Here is a 26781-nt window from a genome sequence, read left to right as displayed (position 1 = left end):
TGCATTGGGCTCCCTGCCTGCTTCTCCCTCTGCCTATGTCTCTGCCTCTCATGAATAAACAAATAAAATCTTAACAACAACAACAACAAACCTGCACGTATTCATTTATCTCACAGTTCTGAAAAGTCAGGAGTCTATGAACTTTCTAGTTTGACTCTCTGCATAGGGTCTCTCAAGGTTTAATTAAAATGTTATCCAGGGGACGCCTGGATGGCCCAGGTTGTGATCCCAGGGTCAAGAATCGAGTCCCACATCAGGCTCCCTGCAGTGTATGGGAATTCCCGTTACTCTTTTGCCAAACCTAATATTATTTTTAAAATTTTAGCCATGGCTTTTGGTAGCTAGTTGTACTTCATTGTGGTCTTAATTTGCATTTTTCTGTTAATGAGTTGGGAAACCTTTCATATGTATATTAAGAATACCTTCTTTTGTGAAAGCTTCATTTTCTTGCCCATTTTTCTATTGGGTTGTCTTCTTATTTGGTTTGTAGAGCTTTTTATGACTCCTTTGTTGGTTCTCTGTGTTGCACACCTCTTTTCCCACTTTGTAGTTGACTTTTTTACTCAGTATTGGGAGTAGATGCTGTTGCTGTTCCACCCACATCCCTTTGGCATTCAGTTTCGTACAGGGAAGGCTTCTTAGGGCAAGCAGCCGGAACTCTACCTGAGGACTTCTCTAGCCATATGAGAAACTGGAGGGTAATCAGGAAGTGACTGCCCAGCAGTAGGTCTTAACTAATACCAAACAGGACTTGGTTAATAAATACACCATTTTCTTTACCTCTGGAGATAGTTTCTGAGCTTACTCAATACCATCTCTTAGAGGTCTTCAGCAGGAATGAGCCACAGTACCATGCAGTATCCTGTATTGGTGCCCTTCCTTCCTTATTTTACCTGTACTTATTACTTTTCCAATGAGTTATTTGTCCTCAAATTCTAATTTCTCAGAGTTGGCTTTTAGAGAACCTGTCCTGGGTCAGGGGTGCCTTTTGGTGGATAGAATTTCTTTTTTTAATTATTATTTGGTATCTGTTTGTATTGCAAAATGATCACCACAGTAAGTCTAGTTAACATTCGTCTTATATACGTAAACTTTTTTTCCTTGTGATGAGGACTTTTAAGATCTACTCTCTTAGCAACTTTCAAATATGCAATACAATATTATTAACTGTATTCACCATGTTTTCCATTACATCCTCATGACTTACTTATTTTATAACTGAACGTCTAACTTCCTTTCTCCATTTTACCCACTCCCTACCCCTGCCTCTGGCAGCCCCCATTCTGTTCTCTGTATGTATGAGCTTGGTTTTTTATTTGTTTTTAGATTCTACATATAAGTAAGATCTTCGTTATCTTCCTCTGTCTGACTTACTAGAAGTTCTTAATTTAAATCTAGTCTAGTTTATGTTTTTCCCTTTATTTTTTTTTTTTTTATTTTTTTTTTTTTTTGTGTTTTTTTTTTTTGTGTTTTTTTTTTTTGTGTTTTTTTTGTGTTTTTCCCTTTATAGTGGTTGTTGTATCTTGCATAAGAAGTCTTTACCTACCCCAATGTCTTGATTGTACCCATAGGATTTTAATTTATGGAAATGATTAAGTGATGACATGGAGATGCTGATGCCATTAAAAGAATTTTTATTACTTAAAATTTCTGAGAGGAGAGATCATGCCATAAAGGGTCACATGGTCAGGAGCCAGAAGGAATGAGGGGAAAACATCACAAAAGTCTTTATTACTACAGTAATGGGTAGTTATTAAGTGGGAATGTCCCCTACTAGGTAGGAAGCAAAACACAGATATTGGAGTTTGTGGTTGCAGGGTTTGTAAAATGATAAATTGTGTATCCACAAAAGCCAAACCATGGGGGAGATATAAATGACTTTGGGCATTAGTTTGGTCCTGTGGTTAATGTATGTCAGATCATTAATTATCAAATTTATAAAAGTTTGTTAGAACACTCCAGCTATTGAAGATACTCTTTTTTGTTATATTCCAGATATTTTATTGTTTTATTTCTTGTATTTAGATCTGTAATCCATCTGGAATTGATATTTGTATGTGCTGTGAGGAAGGGGCCACATTTCCCCCTTTTTTTTTTTTTGTATAGATTCATAATCTTATTGGCACCATTTACAGAAAAAACTGTCCTTTCCTCATTACTCTATAGTCAATCTTTGTTATAAATCAAATGCTTGGATTAAATCATATGTTTGGGTCTGTTTCTAGACTCTTTATTTTGTTCCATTGGTTGTTTTGTCTGTCCTTGTGCTAATACCACAGTTTCTTAATTACTCTAACTTTATCATGTACTGATACCAATATTCATTAGAGTTAGTCCTTCTACCTTGTTCTTCTTCAAGGGTAAATTGGTATTTAAAAAAAATATTCTCCTTCAGTAATAGGGATGATAATTGTCTTCTGTTTGGTGAATATTATTTATTTTTAATGTTCCAGTTTCAGAAATCCATTTTAAGAGAGTCTGCAGAGTAACTTGTTTGGGGCTGACAACATTTATTTTGGTATTTCTTCTAAATTGGCTCATACTGTCAGTCCAGGTATTGTGCAATAGGAATGTAGGTAGGAGATTTCAAAAAGAAAGAGCACTTTATCAAGTACATTATATCATAATGTACTATTCTAAAACTCCTTATCAATAAGTATTGGTATATTTGTCCACTCACAAAACATTCTTCATTTCCCAAGGTTTAATTCCATTGTTTGTTTCTAGAGATAGTACAATTTGATTTTTAAAAGTTTATTTATAAAATTTTGAGTGTTGGTTGCTCTGTTTTGAAAAATTATAATTAATTTGGATAACTTGAATTATGAAAATGGTTTTCCATGCACAAACAGGAGCCAATGAGGCATTTTGTAACTACCTGGAAAAGTCAGATTCAGCTTTTCGAATATCATCTTTCACAAATACCATTTGTACTTTTTTCAGTTAGTCTTGGTACTGCTCAGGATTGAACTGTATCTCCTATCACTACTATAGATTAAGCTGGACCCGAGGAACTGAAGTAGAAATGGAATTTGGACACAATGAGATGAACTCTTCTCATTGTCAGACTTTCAGGAAACTAGTACACTAGGCTTATTAATAATGGGTCAGTAATTGTAACTATTGTATAGGGTGGCATACTGGCTAGGTTGATATATAAAAGTATGAATATGATAAGTGTAGAGTGTTCAGGAGGAAAATGCATTCTCATATATTTATGCTGTCCACATTTGGCTCTTTATCTTAATAGGTTAATGCAGCTGAATCAAAGATAACGAATTTAATATACCTAAAACATACCTTGGAACTTGTGGATCCTCTAAAGGTAAGCTATGTGGGTGTATACTGTATAAAACATGACTAACGTCAATTTTTTAAAGACTTTGTTTCAAATTCAAAAATTTTAAAAATTTCAAATTTAGTTAAAGTTACAAGAATAGTATAATTAATTCCCAGATTCTCTCCATACACACAGCACACACTACATATTATGTCATTATTATTATTATTCTTATTAAATATTTAAAAATTGTAATACCTGAATACTAAAGTGTATATCTCCTAAGAACAATGATATTCTGTTACATAACCACAATTATTTAAAAATTTAGGGTATTTAACATTGACCCAATACTATTATATTATGTGTAGTCCATATTCAAAATTTTCTAATTGTTTTAATAATGTTTTTTATGGATTTTTTTCTTGATACAGGGTCCAGTCCAGGACCATGCATTATATTTAAGGTCATTTTTAAAGAAGATTTTATTTATTTATTTGAGAGAGGGAGAATGAGGAAGAGAGAGAGCATGAGCAGGGGGAGGGGTAAAGGGAGAGGAAGAAGCAGACTCCCCACTGAGCAGGGAGCCTTATGTGGGGCTCAGTCCCAGAACTCTGGGATCAGACTTGAGCGAAGGCAGACTCTTAGCTGACTGAGCCACCAGGTGCCCTTACTGTCATTTCTTTATACCTCTTTTCAACTTGGAAGTTTCTTATCCTTTCTTTGTCTTTCATGATATTAACATCTTGAAGAGTATCTGTTGTTTTATAGAGTATTCCTCAATTTGTATGATTATTTTCTCATGATTAAGTTCAGCTTACATATTTGGCAGTAATACTCTAAGAGCAATGTTGTATCTTTTTCAGTACATCACATCAGGAGGCACATGATGTCATTCTTCATTCTGGTGATACTAACTTTGATCATATTCTTCACTGTAATCTGTGGAGTGATACTTTTAGACTATGTCAGTATCCATTAAACTTTCACTCAATGATTTAAATATTCATTGATGACTCTTACCTGAAATATCTCTGATGTAATTTTCTCATCTATTTTTAAATACTATACTATGCAAAACTTTTTATATATATATTTATTTAAGTAATCTCTACACCCAAATGGGGCTCCAACTCACAACCCTGAGATCAAGAGTCTCATGCTCTACTGACTGAGCTAGCCTCCAGCCCCTGTCCAAAATATTTTTAAAAATTAAGTTGACGAGGAAGAACTACTTTTTTTAAAGGAAAAAGTATTTTGTTACTTTCATTACTTTTTTGGAAGAATTTTGTTACAGAGTTCATTCTAATAAAGTAATTTTGGCAAAAGATTTAAAAAATGTCATCTGGGCAGCCTGGGTGACTCAGCAGTTTAGCGCTGTCTTCAGGCCAGGGCGTGATCCTGGAGTCCCGGGATCGAGTCCCACATCAGGCTCCCTGTATGGAGCCTGCTTCTTCCTCTGCCTGTGTCTATGCATCTCTCTCTGTTTCTCATGAATAAATATCTTTAAAAAAATAAAAAAATAAAAATAAAAAATATCATCTTTCTTAGAATGAAAGAGGTATAATAATAAATTATCCCCCCAAATTGATAGATTTGATAAAACACAAATTTCAAGCTTTGATATGTCCGAAGCAAAGTAAAGGCCAAAGAAAGGAAAAATTTATTACATTTGGCAGATAAAATATTAATTTCTGTCATAAAACTCATGAAATCTCATAAGAGAGTACTGGGATACCAATAGAAATATGGAAAATACCCCCAAAATGGAAATCGAGGGGGTTAATAAATAATACCAAAAATGTTCAGCCTTACTATTAATCAAAAAAATACAAATTAAAGTCATTTTTTTATATATTAAAGAAGTAAAGATTTTTTTTTCCTTTAATGGATGCAACTTACTGCTAATGAGAGAACAGTGAGACAGACAACTTCATAGGCAGCTGGTAGGAGTACAAATTGCACATACTTCACGGGGAAGTTTTATAACATCTATCTTTTAATGCAGTTATACTACTAGAAATCTGTCCAAAAAGAACTTTTAAGAAATACTGACCAGGATTTATGCTTAGTTATGGTCATTGCAGCATTATTTATATTAGTAAGAAATTATAAGTAGCACAGAACTCTAATAACTGGGGGAAGAGACTGTTTTCTAGATGGTGAAATACTATGACTTAATAAAAATTTATACTATTAAGAGTTTCTAATGCTTGTGATGTAGTATTAAGTAGGGGAGAAAAGGAAAATGTAGTGATAAAAACAACTAAAAATGGATTAAAGACCTAAATGTGAGACAGGAATCCATTAAAATCCTAGAAGAGAACACAGGCGGTGACATCTTTGACCTCAGCGGCAGCAACTTCTTGCTAGACAGATCTCCAAAGACAAGGGAAACAAAGGCAAAAATGAACTATTGGGACTTCAAGATAAAAAGCTTCTGGGGATCCCTGGGTGGCTCAGCAGTTTAGCGCCTTCGGCCCAGGGCATGATCCTGGAGTCCCAGGATCGAGTCCCACATCAGGTTCCCTGTGTGGAGCCTGCTTCTCCCTCTGCCTGTGTTTCTGCCTCTCTCTCTGTGTGTGTGTGTGTGTGTGTTTGTGTCTCTCATGAAAAAATAAATAAAATCTTAAAAAAAAAAGCTTCTGCATAGCAAAGGAAACAGTCAACAAAACTAAAAGGCAGCCTGTGGGATGGGAGAAGATATTTGCAAATGACATATCAAATAAAGGGCTAGTGTCCAAAATCTATAAAGAGCTTATCAAACTCAACAGCCATAAACTGAATAATCCAGTCAAGAAATGGGCAGAAGACATGAATAGACATTTCTTCAAAGAAGACAGGCACGTAGCCCAAAAGCACATGAAAAAATGCTTCACATCCTTAGCATCAAGGAGATACAAATCAAAACCACAATGAAATATCTTAACAAGTCAGGAAACAACAAATGTTGGTGAGAATGCAGAGAAAGAAGAACCCTCTTACACTGATGGTGGGAATGCAAACTGGTATAGCCACTCTGGAAAACAGTATGAAGATTCCTCAGAAAGTTAAAAATAGAGCTACCCTATGACCCAGCAATTGCACTACTAGGTATTTATCTAAAGAATACAAATATAGTGATTCGAAGGGACACATGGACCCCAATGTTTATAGCAACAATGTCCACAATTGTGTATATATGTATATATGCATATATATATACACACACACATATACATACATACAATGGAATATTACTCAGCCATGGTAAAGAATGAAATCTTGCTATTTGTAATGATGTGGCTAGAACTAAAGGTTATTGCAGTAAGTGAAATGTCAGAGGGACAAATATCATATGATTTCACTAGTATGTAGAATTTAAGAAACAGATGAACATGGGGAAAGGAAGGAAAATAAAATAAGATGAAATAAGAAAGGGAGACGAACCATAAGAGACTCTTAACTATAGGACACAAACTGAACGTTGCTGGGGGGGAGGTGGGTAGGGGAAAGGGACATTAGGAGGGCACATGATGTAATGAGAGCACTGGGAGTTATATGCAACTGATGAATCACTAAACCCTACCTCTGAAACTAATAATACACTGAATGCTAATTGACTTAAATGAAAAATTTTTTTTTAATTTTAAAAAGGTTAAATGTGTTTTCCTCGTGTTTCTATTTATTTAAATAGTAACCACTCGTAGTTCCCATTAAGCAAAAATAAACCTCTACTTTTACCATGTAAGAATAGAGAAAGAAATTGGTCTATTTGTAAATATGCAAAGTACTTTTTTTAGTTTCATGTATATTTAAAACCCAAGTTTTGGAATTACATGTTGAGTACTCTAAATGTACAACGATAGCTATTTAAATACCTACCTCTAATAAGTAGTTGAATGCTAAGAATTAGTTGAGAAATAAGAAAAAGCCATAATAGTAAAGCAGTGGATAGAAGAGCCCTTTATTAGCTCTTTATCTGGAAAATGGGAAAGGTACCATTTGTCCTACCTACATACCTAAAATATCTTTTATGAGTATACAGATGAGAAGATGAAGCAAGAAAACCCTTGGTAAACTGTAAAGTATTAAACAAATGTAAAATGCCATGTTTAAGTAGTAATATAATTTATTATTTTTAACTGTCCTTATTTTTTCACAGATTGCTCTGAAGAACTACAACACACCTTTATTAAGAGCTTACTGTGGTTCCTTGGAAGATAAAAGGTCTTTGTCCCTCAACTGTTAATAAAATACCCGTGCTAATTATTCCTTTCTTCCTGATCATAAATGATTTTAAGGACTCTTAACTGTAATCAATAGAACAATTACTTGAACTCTGGTTAACAACCTTTAAACTATTCATCAAAGTCCTAATTATACATTACATCTTATAAATACCCATAAATAGAGTAAGCACATTGAGTATTTGTGTTATTAGGCACAAATAATACTAATTAGAATAGTATTAAAAATTGAAATATGCAATTTTAATATTTCTTTTTTTAGCCATTCCCCATGGAAAGACGGGCAAGTATAAAAGTACATATTTCTCTTTTGTAAATCATAAAAGGCCTAATGTAACAAAAAATAGTAGGTAGAAATATTGAATAAGAGATCTAAATACAGTTTACTTTTAATATTGTTTTTAGCAATGGCACCTTTTTGACCAAACAGACTTGTGATACTTAAGAACTGTTATTTTATTGATTCAGGATTCACATCTTTTGTGAGCCACAAATTGAGGTTAATAAAAATAGAATTACAAATAAAATATAGAACAGAATAAAACAGAAGGTTAGGAAAATAGATGTTACCAGATTTTGATTTGCATGATCACTGCATTTAATTACGGATTATTGTGAAGTTTCTGTTACACTGTCTTACAATATGTGTTTAGTCTGTCTGGCCCCACCTGAGGCAAGGACCATACATTTAATCTTTCTTTGAATCTGAACACTTACAATAGTGATCATACCTGGTATAAGTAAATGTTGATTGAGTCAATGAACATGAAGCCAGAATTTTTATAATAGTTCTTTAGGAATTTATTTTATACTCATAGACACAGAGTCAGAGGGTATAATTTGGGACATCTTTATATTAGCAGTTTATAGAATTGTTCTTGGTGGCTTCATGTTACTTTAGGCAAAATATTTTAAAATTGACATAGTCATGGTTCTAACTTACATAAAATATATATAACTGAAGTATTCATTTTCAAAATAATATTCAGTAGATTTCAAGAAAATATGTTGTTATATTTAAAATTATATTATTCCAAGAAAAATATCATTAACTGTGACTCAGATTGTGAATTAAAATGATTGCTTGCTTTATTGCCTATAATGTTCTTTTTTAGGTTTGGAATCATACTTGAAAAGATTAAAACAGTAATTAATGATGACACAAGATACATGAAAGGATGCCTAAACATGAGGACTCAGAAGTGCTATGCAGTGAGATCCAACATCAATGAATTTCTTGACATAGCTAGAAGAACATATACAGAGATTGTAGATGACATAGCAGGTGATTTAATTACTTCAGCCTATTTTTCTGTTTTTTTTTTTTTTAATTTTAGAAATCAAACCTTTTTAGAACATATTGTGCTTTTCTGCTGGTGATAACTAGCCATGCTTGTTTTAATTAAATTTTTATTATCAAAACATATAAGGTAACACATATTGTCATTTAAAATATATTAAAATATTATTTTAAAAATAAGTATCTCTATCATAATATGTCTGTTCTTTTCTCCAAACTTAAATATAGAGCTTCTTCAAACCTATAGCTACCTGAAGACCAGGAGATATTTGTTTACCTTCATATAACATTGTGTATAAATTAGTTGAAAAATGCAGACTATCATCATTAAGTGGTTTCAGAGAAAGAGGTGTAGCATTTGAACAAGTACAGTAATTCATTTAACAAATTTATGGAGTTTCTTGTAAATTTAGACAATGTTTCAGGTACTAGGGAATATATAGTGAACAAGACAAAATGCCTGTCGTCCTGGAGCTTATGTTATGGTAGGGAAGATAGACAAGAAAGAAACACACATGCACTTGCACGTATGTTTGTGTGAATTTATATGTATAGATAGGTGCATATATCAATCACATAGCTGATGAAATATCACATGGGCATAAGATATATGATGAAAAATATAACATGTTAGAGAGGTCAGAGAGTGATTGGGTGTGGAAGCATAGAGGATGGAAATGTTTCTAGTAGATTGGATAGCCAAGAAAGGAATTTTACCTATTGGCAATGGTACAAACTGAATCACAAAGGCTAAGGAAACCTCAAGGCATAGGAAGGAAACTGGTTAGAAGGATGGAATAGGGCATTCCCTATTCTAAGAAGTAAGATCAGAAGTGAGACTAGTGACCAGAATTTAGTCTTTGGAGACTGGGAGTTTGGGTTTTTTCCCTAAGTGAATGAAGAAGCATAGAGATATTTTTGCTCTATGGAGTGAAATTGATCAAGGTAGGTTGAATGAATCTGAGTGGAGCAATGAAGACAGGGAAACCATTTTAAACTATTAGAAGTTAACAAAGCATTTCAGTGATAGCCCTGTACATGAGAAGAGAGAAAAACACAGAGGTTGAAGGAAGAAATGGTGAGCTAATAATTGAATAGTTATGGCCACGGTAAAGGGAAATTGGTGCTAATTGAAATTTCTAGCCTGAGAGTGGTGTATTGCTGAAAGAAGCAGGAAAATTGTTGAATGAACTATTTTGATGAATAAAGATGTTAATTTGAACAAGTAATGTTCAAAGCATTTATGGTCATCAAGTTAAAAATAGAAATTAGAACTCTGTGATAAGTTTGGAGTTGATAGGAAGATTTAGATTTTTTAGGTATTTGTTGAATCACCATTTTCTTTTTGGAATTTTTTGTTTTGCAAAGTATGTTATGTAGAGAGAATTTCTTATTGTGAACTAAATGATTATAATAATTCATATGATTCTCTTTTCAAAAAACTTGAATGAATAACAAATGAAAAAATCTAATATTCTAATACAGAGAGTATAAAATAGTCTTAGTTTAGTTTTTTATTTTAATTTTTATAGTTTTTTTACTTTCAAACTACCTGTCAAAACGACTGACTTTGTACTACCAATCTTTTTCTTAAAAGAATACTTGACCACTATATACGTTAGACATTAAAATTCTTTACAGTTTGGGGCACCTGGGTGGCTCAGTCGGTTAAGTGTCTGCCTTCAGCTCAGGTCATGATCTCAGAGTCCTGGGATCATGTCCCATGTTAGGCTCCCTGCTCGGTGGGGAGTCTGCTCCCTCTACTCCTGCTCGAGCTATCTCTCTTTCATGCTCACTCTCTCAAATGAATGAATAAAATCTTCAAAAAAAGAATAAAAAAATAAAAGTCTTTACAGTTTAAAATACCAACAAGACCTTCCTGTTTATATATAAAGTAAAAAAAAAAAAAGTGATTTTTTAAAAAACAGAGTAATTTTCTCATTAAAATTCTTTTTGTTTTTCTTGTTTCTGGTCCCTAGGAATGATATCACAGCTTGCAGAAAAATATAATCTTCCTTTGAGGACAAGTTTTAGCTCTGCTCGAGGATTTTTCATCCAGATGACTATAGATTGTACAGCCCTACCAAATAATCAACTTCCTTCAGAATTTATTAAGGTTCATTTTGAAATTTTGGTTTGGAAATTATTATTTCTGATTTTACAGAATTACATTTTGCATATTTCAGACATTCCTTGAATTTTACATCCAAATTTCTGAATGTTCTGTGTATTGCTTCTCCTACTCCTGTCAAACCACCTAACAGTTACACTAATCTAAGGGTGAGGTAGAACTTTTTTTTTTTTTTTTTTTTGAGAAACATCAAACATTGCATTCCACAGTTCTGGAACCTTGGTATGTGTAAAAAAAGGGAAATGAAAAAAAAAAGTTCAAAAGATATTTTTGATAAAAGGAATTTGGAAAATACTGTACCATCTCCTGTTGTAGGTGGTTCTCAATGCACACTTGCCTATTAAAGGTTTAAAAATCATGAAATAAATCTGCTAACATTTTAAAATCCAATATTGCTAAACCCTTGGACCAGGGAAATATTTTTCCCGAAATACATATTAACAAAACATCACCATGATATACTAGTTTGGGAAAGTCTAACCTACTCTGATTTTGCTTTCTCTGCTCTCAGGGAGTACTTTTCGACAAAACAAACCATTTAAATTTTAGAGTTTTTAAATACACACTGTATTACCAGGTAATGGGGGATGGATGAAGTAAAGAATGGGTTGAGACATAGTAATGGGATTAGAAATTGAGTGAGGTTCAGATATGGGGCAAGGGCTAAGATAGGTCAGAGGTGGAGTGAAAATTACCGATACCTGTCATGCATAGTACTTGGTAATAAGATGTATTGTCTGACATTTCTGCAGAGCTATTTTAAGACCTATTCAAATAGTTATGGAATACAGTAGGTTAAGTGCTTTAACTTTAGGCGTGATCTTTTCTTTTTTGCAGACATTATTAGAGATTTTATTTGTGATCATTTATCTCAAAAATTAAAGTAATTAACCTAAATACTTATATTGTTTAAAATCTCTATGTTTTATTTTATAGGAATGTACATACATCTTGACATTTGTTTGTTAATTTCCCAGCAGATATCCAAAGTGAAAAGTTCTTACACCTTTACATCAGCAGACTTAATTAAAATGAATGAAAGATGTCAAGAATCTTTGAGAGAAATCTATCACATGACTTATATGTAAGCACATTTGAAGTTTTTGAATATTACAGTGGTTCAGTTTGAGGCACTGAAATAAATTTCATTAATTGGCTTTTTGTCTGACTGCAGAAAATTGTAAAATTATGAATGTTAGCAAAGAAAGAACATTTCCTGGAAGAGCAATTAAAACTTTAAAAATCTCGCTGTGATTGTGATCGCTCAGCCTCACAGAAGATTCAGGGCAAATCTAATTGCAAAAACAAAACAAAACAAAAACACATCATTTACATGATAGTTCTGTAGTATGCATTCCACCATGATGTTGAATTTGGCACATCATGGGCTTATCTTGGGCTTGATTCAGTTTATTCTTTTCTTATGATATGTAAGCACTCAACTTCTCATGGCATATGTATGTAGGTGTGTGTGTGTGTGTGTGTGTGTGTGTGTGTGTGTATCCATTGCCAGTCTTTTGCTGGTCATGAAATAGTAGCCGTACATCGGGAAATATGAAATATTTCATATTTCATACATGGGCAGGGGCAAAAAAAGATCATTCATAATTGATGAGCTGAGATTATAAAGATAAATTTTGAACTTTCAAAACAATTTCAGAGCATTAACCACAGAGATTATGAGATATAGTAGGTTTGGGGAACGTATTTCTCCTAGTAAGGGAAAGAGCAAGACCTGAGTTGAGATCAAGAATCTTAGATACTTAACCAGCTGAGCCACCCAACCACCCTTTAAGATTTTATTTTTAAGTAATCTCTACACCCAGTATGGAGCTTGAACTCAGAACTCTGAGACCAAGAGTCACATGTTCTATCAACTGAGCCAGCCATGGGCTGCAAGGAAAACCTTTTATATTATGTCACAGTATAATAACTTCCACATAAAAGCCTAATTAATTCTGTTAGGATGCGTGTGTGTGAGAGAGAGAAACGAAATAGTAACTTTTGTGTTGAATTTAACATTTGAAAAAAATGCAAAATTATTAGCATTTGGAAGCTGTTTGAAGTATAGGGAGATCTTGTTTGACTTATAAAAATAATTTTATTAATGAAAATTAATTTCTTTTAGTATTTAATAACAGCAGTCACTTCAAAAATGTAGTGTTAAAATACCAGAAGGTGCATTCTGGCTACAAGTGCTGTGAACTCAAGGAACTTCAATTTCCTCATCTCTAAAATGAGGCAGAAGAGCAATAGACTTTATCTGTAGTGTGCAACGGAACTGTGAATGCTACTTTGCCTTAGGCAATGAATTTGATATTGCTTTCCAATTACATTGTATGTCAGTCTTTAAAGCATTACCTGACTTCCAAACATATGCTTTCAGGATTGTGTGCAAACTGCTTAGTGAGATTTATGAACATATTCATTGCTTATATAAACTATCTGACACTGTGTCAATGCTGGATATGCTACTGTCATTTGCTCATGCCTGCACTCTTTCTGACTATGGTAAGTTACTTTCTTTGGAATAAATATGTTGCATACTGAAATTTATATTCTATTCAAGCAATTTTACATAATAATTCTGAATGTTTTACTTTTTTGTTTTTTTTTTACCTTAAATATGGTCTCTTGCCTATGGTCTTAGACCAAGATGTAGAATAGAAAAAGTAAAATTACCCTTAAAATTTATTTTAAAAGTCAGAAAATTGTTTACTGAGAAATTAACAAATGAGAAAGAAAATACTGCAAGAAACGTTAAAGGTTCCCCAAATAGGAAAGAATGAAAAACTGCCTTCTTGGTGGAAATGACAATGATCCAAATAGATAAAGTTCAAATCTGAAGACTCATTGGAAGCACTGTAACTAATAGATGAGAGAAATGAATCTCCAAAATGAACATTTTTCTAATGTTCTGAGATGTGAGTATCTCAAGGTAAGGGATTATATCATATAGTTTTGTATCCCAAGTCTTTTGTAACCCTTGAATACAAATGTTAAGTAATATTCTAATATTAAATGAATATTTCAAGTTAACCCCTTGAAATTTCTTATCCAACTTATCAGTAATAACCATACTCCTATATGCAAATTTATGAAATTAGTATGTGATAATTAAGGTTGAATAATTGTGGACTTAATGTCATTAATAACATTGAAATTTCTAGTTAAAATCTCCAGTAGCATTTCTCAAATACATGTCAATGGGAAATAATGATCTTACAAAGATTTTTAAAAATATTTTTATATTTCTTATGGAAATGTTAACTTTTTCAATTGGTATCTTATAAGCCAAAAGTTTCTAGTCTTTTAGGTGTCCTTCGGGGTCAAAACCTTACCTTAAGGATCAACTATTTTAATAGTTTTCTTGACTGTTAAGGTATTTGATGTTGCTTCATCTTAATTTGTGAGGGATTATCCTGAAACTTCAAACCTATAAATAATGACTTTGGGTATTTAAAAATACTTTTAAAGTAATTGAAAAATTTTTTTCTAATGAACCTCTCTTTTATAATGAATGCTTTTGAGTTACCTGTGTTTCCTCTAAAGGCGTGTAGGATTTTAGTGTTTACTTGTCCCTATGCCATCTTCCTCCCTTTACCTTGGAAGGAATTCATAGAGACCTGATCATTATTTGTTTTTTAAATTAACAAAATATTTTGTGTCTGTTTTGTCTGTCATCTGGATATCCCTTTTAACAAAATTTCTGTAAGGGTCTGGACATATTTGGTTTTACTCAATATCCATACCTCACTTGAAAAGCTAATTATGCCAAATTTGAAATAATGCTTAAGGTGGGATTGAGTAAATGTCCAATTTTGTAGTTTTGGTAATTAAGCATTATTTTCAAAGTATTATCAGGGCGCCTGAATAGCTCACTTGTTAAGCATCCAACTCTTGATTTTGGCTCAGGTTATGATCTCAGGATTATGAGATTGAGCCCTGTGTTGGGCTCAGCACTCAGTGGGGAGTCTACTTGATATTCTCTCTCCTCCTCTCCTCCTTCCCCCCATCTCGCACTCTCTCTTTTTAAAAAAAAAGTATTATCAATGGTTAGTTGACTCTTTTTAATCTATACAAACCTGAAAATGTTGCTGTTTTGGAGCCCAGGACAATGACAAAGAACTAAATCCATAGTGTTCCCTGGAAGTGAATAAAAGTTGTGATGGTGGGATGCCTGGGTGGCTCAATGGTTGAATGGCTGCCTTCCGCCCAGGGCGTGATCCTGGAGTCCCTGGATCGAGTCCCATGTCAGGCTCCCTGCGTGGATCTGCTTCTCCCTCTGCCTGTGTTTCTGCCTCTCTCTCTCTCTGTCTCCCATGAATAAATAAATAATTAAAAAAAAAGTTGTGATGGTGATTAGAATGCATTAGTTACAGGGACTCCTTGGTGGCTTAGTGGTTGAGCATCTGTCTTTGGCTCAGGTCATGATCCTGGAGTCCTGGGATTGAGTCCTGCATCAGGCTTCTCACCGGGAGCCTGCTACTCCCTTGACTTATGTCTCTGTATCTCTCATGAATATATAAAATCTTTAAGAAAAAAATAGAATGCATTAGTTATAATCTAGAGGGATTTAGGATAAAATAATGTTATTGTCCCAAATTGACCCTAATAAAATCCCACATATATAACACAGACTGTTAAACATAAATATATTAATCTTACAAAACCTTTTTTCTTTTTTCAGTTCGGCCAGAATTTACTGATACTTTAGCAATCAAGCAGGGATGGCATCCCATTCTTGAAAAAATATCTGTTGAAAAACCTATTGCCAACAATACCTATATAACAGAAGGAAGTAATTTTTTGATCATAACTGGACCTAATATGAGTGGGAAATCCACATATTTAAAACAGATTGCTCTTTGTCAGATTATGGCCCAGATTGGTAAGTTATGGCTTTACTTTATACTTAGCAATTTTTCTCCCCATTTGAAATGTGTTATGCCTAATATTTTAGATTCTGGTGCCTAAGTAACGCCAAAACAGTTTGGAGTAGGTTTTCTTACCTAAAAGTATAATAAGGTCTGTTCTGTAGACCATAACTTTTAATGTTTGGTATTGATTAAGCAACATCCAATTTGGATTGCATTGTACTAAAATTTTTGTAAGATGTAACAGAAACAAAAACTACCTTACTATAACTATTACTGTTGTATCAGTTATTACTAAACTGAATCATATCATTATTTCTGATTCAAAACCAAACTTTCTTATGAGAAGTGAAGTAAGTAGGATAAGCTGCTGCTTTTAATAACCCATGTTATTAATTCCCCAAATTTTAACATTGGGGAAAGAAACATCTTTTACTTAATTGAAGGGCTACCAGTAACTCGGGCACAGCACTTGATACAGTAACACATTATGTGTGCATACTCACACATATAAAGCTGTCATTGGCTCAACATAGTCATTTATTTCTTGGTATAGAGGCACAGTTTAGCTCTGAAAACTGGGGTACCTTGAGAACTCTATGAATTGGAAATGAGATGATTTGCCCTAAAACTGTGATTCTTAACCAGGGATGAGTTTGGTCCCTCCCCCACTCCACTCTTGCCCCCCAAATGTGGCAAAGTCTGAGACATTTTTGGTTGTCACAACTAAGGGGAATGTAGAGTCCGGAAGTGTTGCTGAACATCCTAGAATGCACAAGACATTCCTCCCTCCCCACAACACACGTAAGAAAGATTATCCATCCCAAGATGTTAGTAGTGCGATGGTTGAGAAACCCTGGCCTAATGTAACAAATTGTAAGGGGAATACAGCAATAATAATATTGGTGATACAGGGCAGCCCCGGCGGCTTAGTGGTTTAGCACCACCTTCAGCCTAGGGCCTGATCCTGGAGATGTGGGATTGAGTCCCATGTCAGGCTCCCTGCATGGAGCCTGCTTCTCCCTCTGCCTATGTCTCTGCCTCTCTGTCTCTCTCTATCTAATAAATAAATAAAATATTAAAAAAATAACATTGGTGATACAGTGCAGATTTACCCTTACTACTGGGAAAGAAAATCAGAGGTGAATTGGTGAAGAGTAAATATTTTATTGGATATATAGTTGCATTGGAATGAAAAGGACCAAAAGAAAAAAAGGACATCTTAGTTAATTTCCTTGCTTTTCTAAATAATACTATCTAATTCATATGTGATGGTAATCTTATTTCTATTAGAATAGTTCAGAGAAGCCCTGTCTCTTAAAAAAAAGGGGGGGCTATGCAATTGTTGAACATCTCTAATTGTTAGAGCATTCATTACACTAATTTGAAATCTGACTTCCTAGAATTTTTACTCATTAGTCCTAATTCTTATCTTCTCTGCATCACAGAATAACTTAATGTCTTTTAATAATAGCCCCTGAAATATTAGAAGAAAATTATTCTAATTCTCTTGCCCCTCATTTTAAATCTCTAAAATACCTAAAAGTATATACAGTATCTCATATAATCTGACCTTAAATAAACAGAATTTGAGAGGCATGGAAATTAAGAATATAGGCTTTGAAACTAGACCTAGCTTGTCTAGTTACTAGCTCTGTGATCTTAGGCAAGTTACCTAGCTTCCTTAGTTTTCCTGTAAATGAAAATTGTAATAGTACCTAATTCTAAGAATTACTGTAAAGATTAAGTAAGATAATGTATATAAAATACTGTGGACGTAGGGAAGGGTATGAGAAAGAAGGATCGTTTCTAGGCAGAGGTAAGAATGTGTTCTAAAGCACAGAAGTCTTTATTTCTTTGTAGAGCGAACAGTGGCTGTGAGGAGTGATAAGATATAAAGCCAGAGACATGCGCAGGAGCCAGATCATGAAGGGTCTTAGGTACTTCACTGAAGAGATTAAACTTTATCCAGAAATCTGTAGGGAGCTATCTTGAAATTTAAATAAGAGAATGGCGTGATTGGATTTGCCTTTCACACAGATTCTTCTGGCGATGTATTGTTAGAGAAGGAGCCCACCAGAATATCAGTGGGGGGGCTTCTATAATAATTTATATTTAAAAATGTTGAGAGCCTTTTTGGTGGAGGTAAATATAAATGAACTAAGGAGAAGGTACAAACATATACTATATATGCTATATCCTCTCCTTGGTACTTTAACATTTATTTTCCCACTTAATCTTTCTGGAAATCCTGTGAGAAAGCTGTATTTGAGAGATCTGCTTTTGGAGGTGCCATCATTATAATTACTATTGTTATTATTGTTACTTTTATTTTTATTAGTATTATCCTGGCTTTTGCTTTCTTTTCTTGCTATTCCTTTTTTCCTTAGAGACTGATCCTGTTCTTCATCCTTATCTTGGTTTTAAATCCTGGAATAATCAGGGTTTTGCTTCTTCACTCCCATTATTTCACCATTTTGTTGTATAAGCTTGATATCTTTATCCTCTTAGGATTTTAGAATGCCTCTTATGTCCCAATCTGTATAGAGGTAAGTGCATTAATCAGGTTGATTTGCTTTCAAAAGGTGAATATTGGGCAGCCCCGGTAGCCCAGCGGTTTAGTGCCTGCCTTTGGCCCAGGGGTGATCCTGGGGACCCGGTATCGAGTCCCATGTCGGGCTCCCTGCGTGGAGCCTGCTTCTTCCTCTCTCTGCCTGTGTCTCTGCCTCCCTCTGTATCTGTGTGTCTCATGAATAAATAAATAAAATCTTAAAAAAAAAAAGGTGAATATTTTCGATTGGTTAACATGATAACTTCTCAGGTAGAAAAAGTCTCATGGATAAAGACTCACCTTTTTTAAAAAAAATTATGTTTTGTTTTCGTTCTGATTCTGGATATTTCTATACATGTCTAATAACAGATATTTCCTAATACATCATTCTGTAACAGTTTTATCAACTTGAGATTCATAAACATTTCCTTCGAATTTTCCTATTTTGAATATAGTTTTGTCTAATAGTAAAGGCAAGTATTTCCATTTATATGTGAGAAAGATGAGACTGGGAGAGTCTACTTGCCCAAGGATGTACGATAAATGACAGAGCCTGGGCCATGTTGTCTAACTATATCCAGTGATCTTTCTACTATGTAATCCTTAGCTAGGCTAATAAATAATCTGAGTTAGTAAAAAGTACAAAATATTAGTACTTATATTTTATAAAAGCATTTCAATTTACATTGACCTTATATTTTACAGGATCATATGTTCCAGCAGAATATTCTTCCTTTAGAATTGCTGAACAGATTTTTACAAGAATCAGTACCGATGATGATATTGAAACAAATTCATCAACATTCATGAAGGAAATGAAAGAGGTACCCAAACCAAACTTTCCTCATGTTAAACATATGTTAAATTCTTCCACTAATAGTCAATTATTATGTAAGAAAGTATCCTTATACTAAAACACGCAGCTGTGCTTATATTCCTCTGCAAGAGCCAGAGGGCAGTCAAAGACAGCTTCTAATTTCTGTCTTATGTGGAAATGGAAGGGAAGATTTCTTCGAAAAATATGGTTTTAAAGAGAAAGCTAGTGCTGTTGAACAAAAAACCATGCTTTCATGTTCTTGTATGGAATATAGAAAAGTCTTTCAGAAAACAATGACCTGTTCAGGACCATCTTGCACTGTATCTTATTGTTCCTTTTAGGTTTGATTTTAAAATGAAAGATTACTGTGTTAGAATGCTTTTAAAAATCATCCTCTTGTGCAATCCTTTAGAATTTTCACTTTCTATAACTGTTTTTCTGATCTGAGCAAATATCAAATAGACTTGAAGGGCTAAAGGTATTCATTATAGCTGTTGGGCTATCTTCAGTAGGTGGGAATTAATGGATCACTGTAGAGCTGGATAACTTTTTGTAGATAGGGAAAGAATAGTATTATTTGTGCCACTGTATATGACTCTTACATAATTATTTAGTTTGTATTATCTGTGGGACAAATAGCAAAATACTAGACCCTCAAGGTGTATTTTTAAATGGTCATAGCTCTCAAAAAGCTTAGTCCTATAGAAAGGTAAAATGGCTGTGAAATACTATTGTGTCAGTACATAATGTGGGTTTAATTATATTTTTTGAGAGAGAGGTTAATACTCTTCAGTGGAGAAGGAGCATTTCTGTCAATTCTTGGTTTTTGTTGAGCATGGATTTAAATTTATTTGTTTAAATAGCAATCAGTGGACTTGGATACTTTTCCCTTAGTTTTTCCTTCAGTCTTTACTGGCTATAGAGATATTAAAATAAACTTGAGAAATAGTTTTGAGTATTTTATGACAATTGATCAGTCATCTGTGGAGAAGAAAATAACCATTTTTGCACTTTACTTAAACATTTAATACATACTTAGTTTTATTTCACTGTATCTAAAATATGTATATTTTAGATAATGGTCATTTACTCTGTGTTGTCTCATACACATATGTGTGTGTCTGTTTATATACATATCAGCTATTCTGTTAAAATTATTAGTCATGAGATTTTTTAGAAGAAAAGCAATGTGTTAGTTTCTACTCAGCTGGATATCTTTATAAAAAATGTTTCGGATGAACCAATAAAGAGTATGACTAGATTTTTCCTCATTTCTAAAAATGGTAGTGACAGCTGTTTAGTTACAATGAATAATATTAAAATTATATTTTTCAGATAGCATATATTCTACATAATGCTAATAACAAATCACTCATATTAATTGATGAACTTGGCAGAGGTACCAGTACAGAAGAAGGTATTGGCATTTGTTACGCTGTTTGTGAATATCTGCTGAGCTTAAAGGTATTCTTCTCTTTTAAGTGTATTAATTTTGAGTCCTTTTTTAAAGAGTATTTATTTATTTGAGAGTGAGAGAGCTCACACATGTGTGAGCAGGGGGCGGGGGGGTGGGGAAAGGAAGAGACAGATAACCTGCTGAGTGCAGAGATGATTTAGGGCTTGATCTCACAACTGTGAGTCAGTGACCTGAGTGGAAACCAAGAGTCTGATGCTCAACTAACTGAGCCACCCAGGGACCCCTTGATGTATCCTTTATATATTTATCATGATTGGATTTTACAGGCGCCTACAAATAGCTCTTTAAGCAATTTTAGGTAACAAAGGCATACCATAGCATTTATATTTTTGTTACTTCATTTCTTTTTTTTTTTTTTAAGATTTTATTTATTCATGAGAGACAGAGAGAGAGAGAGAGAGAGAGAGAGAGGCAGAGACACAGGCAGAGGGAGAAGCAGGCTCCATGCAGGGAGCCTGATGTGAGACTCCATCCTGGGTCTCCAGGATCAGGCCCTGGGCTGAAGGCGGCCGCTAAACCGCTGAGCCACCCGGGCTGCCCTATTACTTCATTTCTGATGGAAGCAGGAACAGCTAGTATGATAGTCATGATGTAGACAAAGGAGAAAATCAAGAAACAATATCAAAACCAATCATTTAGCTTTAATATAATCAAATTAAAGAGCAAAACATGAAAACATTTCAATAATTGTCTCCATGGATAATAACATTGACTATGATGTCACAACATGAAGTGAAACACTAGGCATCTGAGGTCACTTTATAGAAAATTTATTTTACTTATCCAACTAAGATTTCATTTCTTTAAGGAAAACAAATCTTTCACAAATCAAGTAAAACAGACTATGATTTTTGCTCTATTTTATTAAGCTAATTTGTAAAATATCTTTTTAGATGATCACTCAAAATATATACAGGTATGAAAAAACTTAAAAATATTTTTTCCATATTTGAAGTACCTTGAAATATCCCTTAGATGATGATCTTTACATTAAATGACAGTACATAATGATTTATTATAGAGAATGAGAAAAATCTTACTTATACTTGAAAGGTATATGATAAATCAAAAGTAATGTTGAGATAACATTAGTCTTTGTAAAATACTGAATCTATGTCAGTCGATCAGAATTTCTCATAGAAATAAGATACATGTATTACTTGTTAGGGTTAAGAGCTAATTAGTATATGCAGTGGTTAATTTTGTATGTCAACCTGACTGGACTACAGAGTACTGGACATTTTGTCACGCAGTGTTTTGAGTTTATCTGTAAGGGTTTCTGAATGAGATTTGTATTTGAACTGGTAGACAGAGTAAAGCAGATTGCTTGGTAAATATCAATTTTTATTTCCTCTGTTCCATTACAGCTCCAACATAAGGAGGGTTAAGAGTAGTTAATCCTATAAATCATTTAAATTAGAGTCCAGTGGAGACACTGTAAAAGGACATGTCCCAGGAGCAGAAACATGACATATGGGATTTGGGGTCTACACTTGGATGAGAGAAGGCTGCATTACAGGGAAAGAAGCTCAGTGTTCTCTGTTTTTACCAAGGAGTTTAGTTTAAAAGGGGGTGGTAGTGGCAAAGGAGTGGATGGAACGTGCTAGAATATCTGTCATCCCACAGCGCCATCCTTTTCCTTTATGGTTTCCTTGGTACTGTTCTCTGACAGCAGAGAAGCAAGAAATACACATGATGAATGCCCTTCCTTGGAGGGCTGTGGGCTAAAACCTGCCAGGGAGGTTTGGAAGGTAGAGAAGAGGCCATGATTCACTGTGTGAGGCCTAGTGCATAGACAGACCTGGGGTCCAGGACAGCCTCAAAGGGGATCCTGAGAGCTGTTGGCTTTGCTGCTGCCACCTGAGACAGCAGAGGCTTTCCAGATGTTCCAGACAATTCCAGGGGACCAGTGAGCTCTTCAGAATCTCAGACTTTGGCTCTCCGAGCTGAACTGGGGCAGCTGTACCCCTGACCCTTACTCCCTCAGTTCTCCCTGCTCCTGCACATAACCCTCCATACCCAGACACATGCCCGGTCTCCTGCTTTCCTGAATACCCACTGACCAGCAATCCTGCTGCCTGGCACCTGTTGACCCACCATACCTTCCAGGAGCTGCTTCTTCTCAACTCTATCCCATGGGATCTAGATCACCCAACCTTATTCTCAGCTCCAGGGATGAGGCCAGATTCGCCCAAGCTCTCTCTCTGTGCCCCAGTGGTGGCTCAGGAGTGGATGCCTACCCAGCTTGGCTAGTGAGTGAGTACAGGAGGCAGGGTCTTGACCACAGTGACAGTTTTCAAGAGTTTTTTGGGTGACATCTGGGTGAAAAGTTCCCCCTCCTATGGACACTATATAATAATGGAGGGATCAAACTTCTGTGGCCAGTTGATTCCAGGAGGGAACCCACCCTGAGGTTCATACAAACTCAGGAACAGCACGTGAGAAGGCCACAAAGAGATGGAACTTCATCTTTCATCAGTCAGACCTTGGAATCCACCCAGCCTTTGGACTTTTAATTTCCTTGTTGGTAAAGCCTATTTGGGCTTCGGTTTTGGATGTAGCCCAAAGCATCTTGACTTATTAAGTATTTTCATAAGACTCCCTTATTTGTGGATTCCTTTTTTTTTTTTTTTTTTGAGATTTTATTTATTTATTCATGAGAGACACACAGAGAGAGGCAGAGAGAGACCCAGGCGGCGGGAGAAGCAGGCTTCCCGAGAGGAGCCTGATACGGAAATCCATCCCAGGACTCTGGGATCACTCCCTGAGCCAAAAGCAGACATTCAACCACTGAGCCACCCAGACATCCCATACTTGTGGATTTCTTGACTAAATATATTCACATTTGTTTCTTCTCAGTAAAAGTCAGATTTTAAACAGGGCTGTACATGTAAGATTGATAGTTTTGTTCCACTTGTTCTTCTGCTGGCTGGTGTAAGCTATCACGTTCCCCCTGTAATGTAAGAGCTTTAAGAATTTGATACCCATAAGTATTTTTTCCATGAACTACATGAATGTTGACCAATTCCAGTGCAATCAGCAATAAAATTGGGTAAAGCACAGGAGACAGAAGCTTATTACTACTTCCTTTGCCTGGAGCACAACCCCCTTTCTACCCACTGCTGGTGTCTCAGCTCCACAGAGGCAGCAAGCTGGCTGCACATGTGGGTGCAGTGTGTGCTGATGTTTTGAAGCCCAGTGAGAACTTGGAGAATGGTTCTGATCTGAGACAGAACAAAGTTGGGACGGGGGTGCCACAGAATTGGCAGATCACCTGGGGCCACTTCTCAGCGGGAAGACTGTCCAGGTCACTGACAACACAATGATTCTCATATGGTGATACAGCTCATACATGATATTTGTAATTAAAGAGCCACAGGCATTTGTTTCAGAATTACTTTCTAATTTGGTTGCTTCCTCAGCTTCTTCAGGCAAAGGCAGGAGGGCCAAACTCTAATGATGCCTTCTCACAGATAAGCATGTTTTTTTTTTTTTTCAAAGATTTTACTTATTTATTCATGAGAGACACAGAAGACAGAGAGAGGCAGAGACATAGGCAGAAGGAAAAGCAGGCTCCATGCAGGGAGTCCGACGTGGGACCCGATCCTGGGATTCCAGGATCACACCCTGGACCGAAGGCAGGCGCTAAACTGCTGAGCCACCCAGGCGTCCCTCAGCATGTTTTTTTGGCTAAGAAACTGGATGGAAGAGACCACTGTAGTCTTCTGCAAAACCAACCAATTGTTTTATCACTGCTTTTTCCTTAAACATTATTAATAGATCTTCGTCAATTAATCTGAGTAAAAGTACAATGGAAAATGCAAGCAATTGATTTATTGCTTCTTTTGGAAATTTGGGTAAGTTGATTTTCCCATGGCTTAAATGATCTCTTCTATGGGGACCCTCCTCAATGGTTCAGGGAATCCCAAAGAAATTCCATTGCAGGCTCTCCAAGGAAAAGAGGAATTTGATTGATTTTTACCATCATTCAAGTGTTTTGCCAATATTTCCTCACAGGTGGTATAAAGAGCTGTTGACTAGCAGTCAGAAGTCTTGTGGACATTTGTTAATGGCAAAAACTCTCCTAAGTCCCATCTCTAGCTGTGTCAATAACAACATGCACCGTCGGCAAACCTGTGTGACTTGGCTTGATTAATGCAACTTCTCAGTATGGCAACATGATTTTAAATATAAGAGTGTATTTCTTCATCACTTCTTTTAACATTGAAAGTACCTCAGAAGTAACGTCAGACAAAATAGCCAAAAGGTTTGTAAGAGCTATGAAAGGTCGGTATGCCAATGGAAATTTAGTTTGTTGCAAGTAACTCTTCAGCTGACCCAATCCCACTGTCAACAGTATCATCACTGAACAGTAGTTCGAAGGGATTTCTTGATGGGATGCAAACCCATGCCATAAGATGTTATGTAGGTTGAGTCCACATAGAGATCCAATGAAGACTTTTCCACCACAGACTGCCCGAAGACCCGAGCAAGCTGCTTAGATGCAAACAGACCTCTTAAAAGAAGAAAGGGGCATCCCTGGAATACCTGAGTGGCTCAGTCACTTGAGCATCTGACGTGATTTTGGCTCAGGTCTGATCTCAGGGTCCTGGAATAGAGCCCTGCATGGGGCTCCTCACTCAGCGGGGAGTCTGCTGCTTGGAATTCTCTCCCTTCTCCTCTGCTGCTACTATGCCCCCTCCCCCATGGCATGCGCGCGCTCGCGCTCTCTCTCTCTCTCTCTCTCAAAAAAGCAGTAAATAAAAGAAAGGGCATTCCTTGCCATTCAGAAAAAATGTATCACCCAAAGCCTGTTCTCAACATGCTGTCAGTTTCATTAAGCTAAGAGAAATAGCAGGAGATTGAAGACTTTCCAAAGCATCAAATATTTCAAGAAATAATTCTGCAAAAGCTTTCCACTACAGCCATGGTGTATATTGAATTTCAAACTGCCCCTTGGTCAGAGATAACAAATGTGAGTGGACCAGCTTTACACACAGGGCCCAGCAGCCTCAGGCTTTCCCTGTAATGCAGACCCTGGCCTGATCCTATATAAATCCCAGAGTCTGTGATTGTCTTCCAGCATACTTCATCCCTCTGAGTTACAATGCTATTGGTATCACAATTTTCTCTGACTTCAAACTTGAGTTGACATATCATGTCATAGACTGAGGGAGAAAGACAAGTGGTAATAGGATCCTCTGTTAGCATACTGTGTATCATGAATTTCAGCCTGGAACTTGGGAAGTAAGGGAGGAACTGGTCCCTGGAACAATGTGGAGTCGGGGCAGTGCCAAGAAGAAGGAGGGCAAGGGATACATCATTGGAGTCAAAGTCAGATGCCTATCTTCTCTAGTCGTCCATGAGAGGTAAGGCCAACCTGCCTCTGCGGGGACGCCTACACAGTCACAGTGGAGGACCAGGAATGGTGGCCTCGAGCCCACATCAGGGCATGCCTTCAATCACACCGCCAGGGCCGCCTTGCTAGAAGAGTGTGGCCAATGCTGCACCTCCTCTAGCCCCTACCACAGTGGGCCTGGGCAGACTAGGAGTGTGCTCGCGTGTGCATAGGCACCCTGGCTCACATCTGCTCTATGTCCATGACTTCCAGCTCCTCTATTCCTATCAGTTTTGAGTGGGGCCCATGTGAATAGCTGAACAGAATGGAAAGGCTGACCATCTTGGGAGTTAGAGGATTACTTCTTGACTGCCTTCAGTCGAGAATCATTTTTCCTGCCTTTGGACTAGAGTTGAAATGTCAGCTCTTTCTGGATCTTGAGCCTGCCAGCATTAGGACCAAAACTATACCATTTGCTCTTCTGGTTCTGAGGCCTTTAGACTCAGACTGGAATGACAGCATCGGCTCTCCTGGGGCTCTTGCTGATTGTAGACCTGGGGATTCTTCACTCCATAATCATATGAGCCAATTCCTAATAGTAAATCAATCAATCTCTCTCTTTCTCTACACACACACACACACACACACACACACACACACACCCTATTCTGTTTCCCTGGAAAAGCCTGACTATTACAGATTTTGGTATTGAGAGTGGTTCTAAAGCAACAAAATTTTAAGGATGAATTTTCTGAATCAAATCTGGGATTTCTGGAATTGA

At 35.8% G+C, this 26781-nt stretch overlaps 1 protein-coding gene and 1 pseudogene across 1 annotated transcript in view; one reads left to right on the top strand and one right to left on the bottom strand.

Annotated features, from left to right (window-relative positions):
- MSH4 (mutS homolog 4) overlaps window positions 1-26781 on the top strand; it is an 84833-nt gene that overhangs the window by 38899 nt on the left and 19153 nt on the right. Inside the window, exons 9-17 of the mRNA XM_049111823.1 lie at window positions 3251-3325; window positions 7425-7489; window positions 8625-8794; window positions 10789-10925; window positions 11921-12024; window positions 13327-13451; window positions 15631-15831; window positions 19074-19192; window positions 20521-20649. Of these exons, the coding sequence (XP_048967780.1) occupies window positions 3251-3325; window positions 7425-7489; window positions 8625-8794; window positions 10789-10925; window positions 11921-12024; window positions 13327-13451; window positions 15631-15831; window positions 19074-19192; window positions 20521-20649 (1125 nt within the window). The remainder of the gene's footprint in view (window positions 1-3250; window positions 3326-7424; window positions 7490-8624; window positions 8795-10788; window positions 10926-11920; window positions 12025-13326; window positions 13452-15630; window positions 15832-19073; window positions 19193-20520; window positions 20650-26781) is intronic.
- On the bottom strand, window positions 22278-26342 carry LOC112679035 (endoplasmic reticulum membrane-associated RNA degradation protein-like; annotated as a pseudogene).

The sequence above is a fragment of the Canis lupus genome, chromosome 6 (genome assembly GCF_003254725.2).
Source record: "Canis lupus dingo isolate Sandy chromosome 6, ASM325472v2, whole genome shotgun sequence".
Lineage (NCBI taxonomy): Eukaryota > Metazoa > Chordata > Mammalia > Carnivora > Canidae > Canis > Canis lupus.
This window is presented reverse-complemented; position numbering and strand designations above follow the sequence as displayed.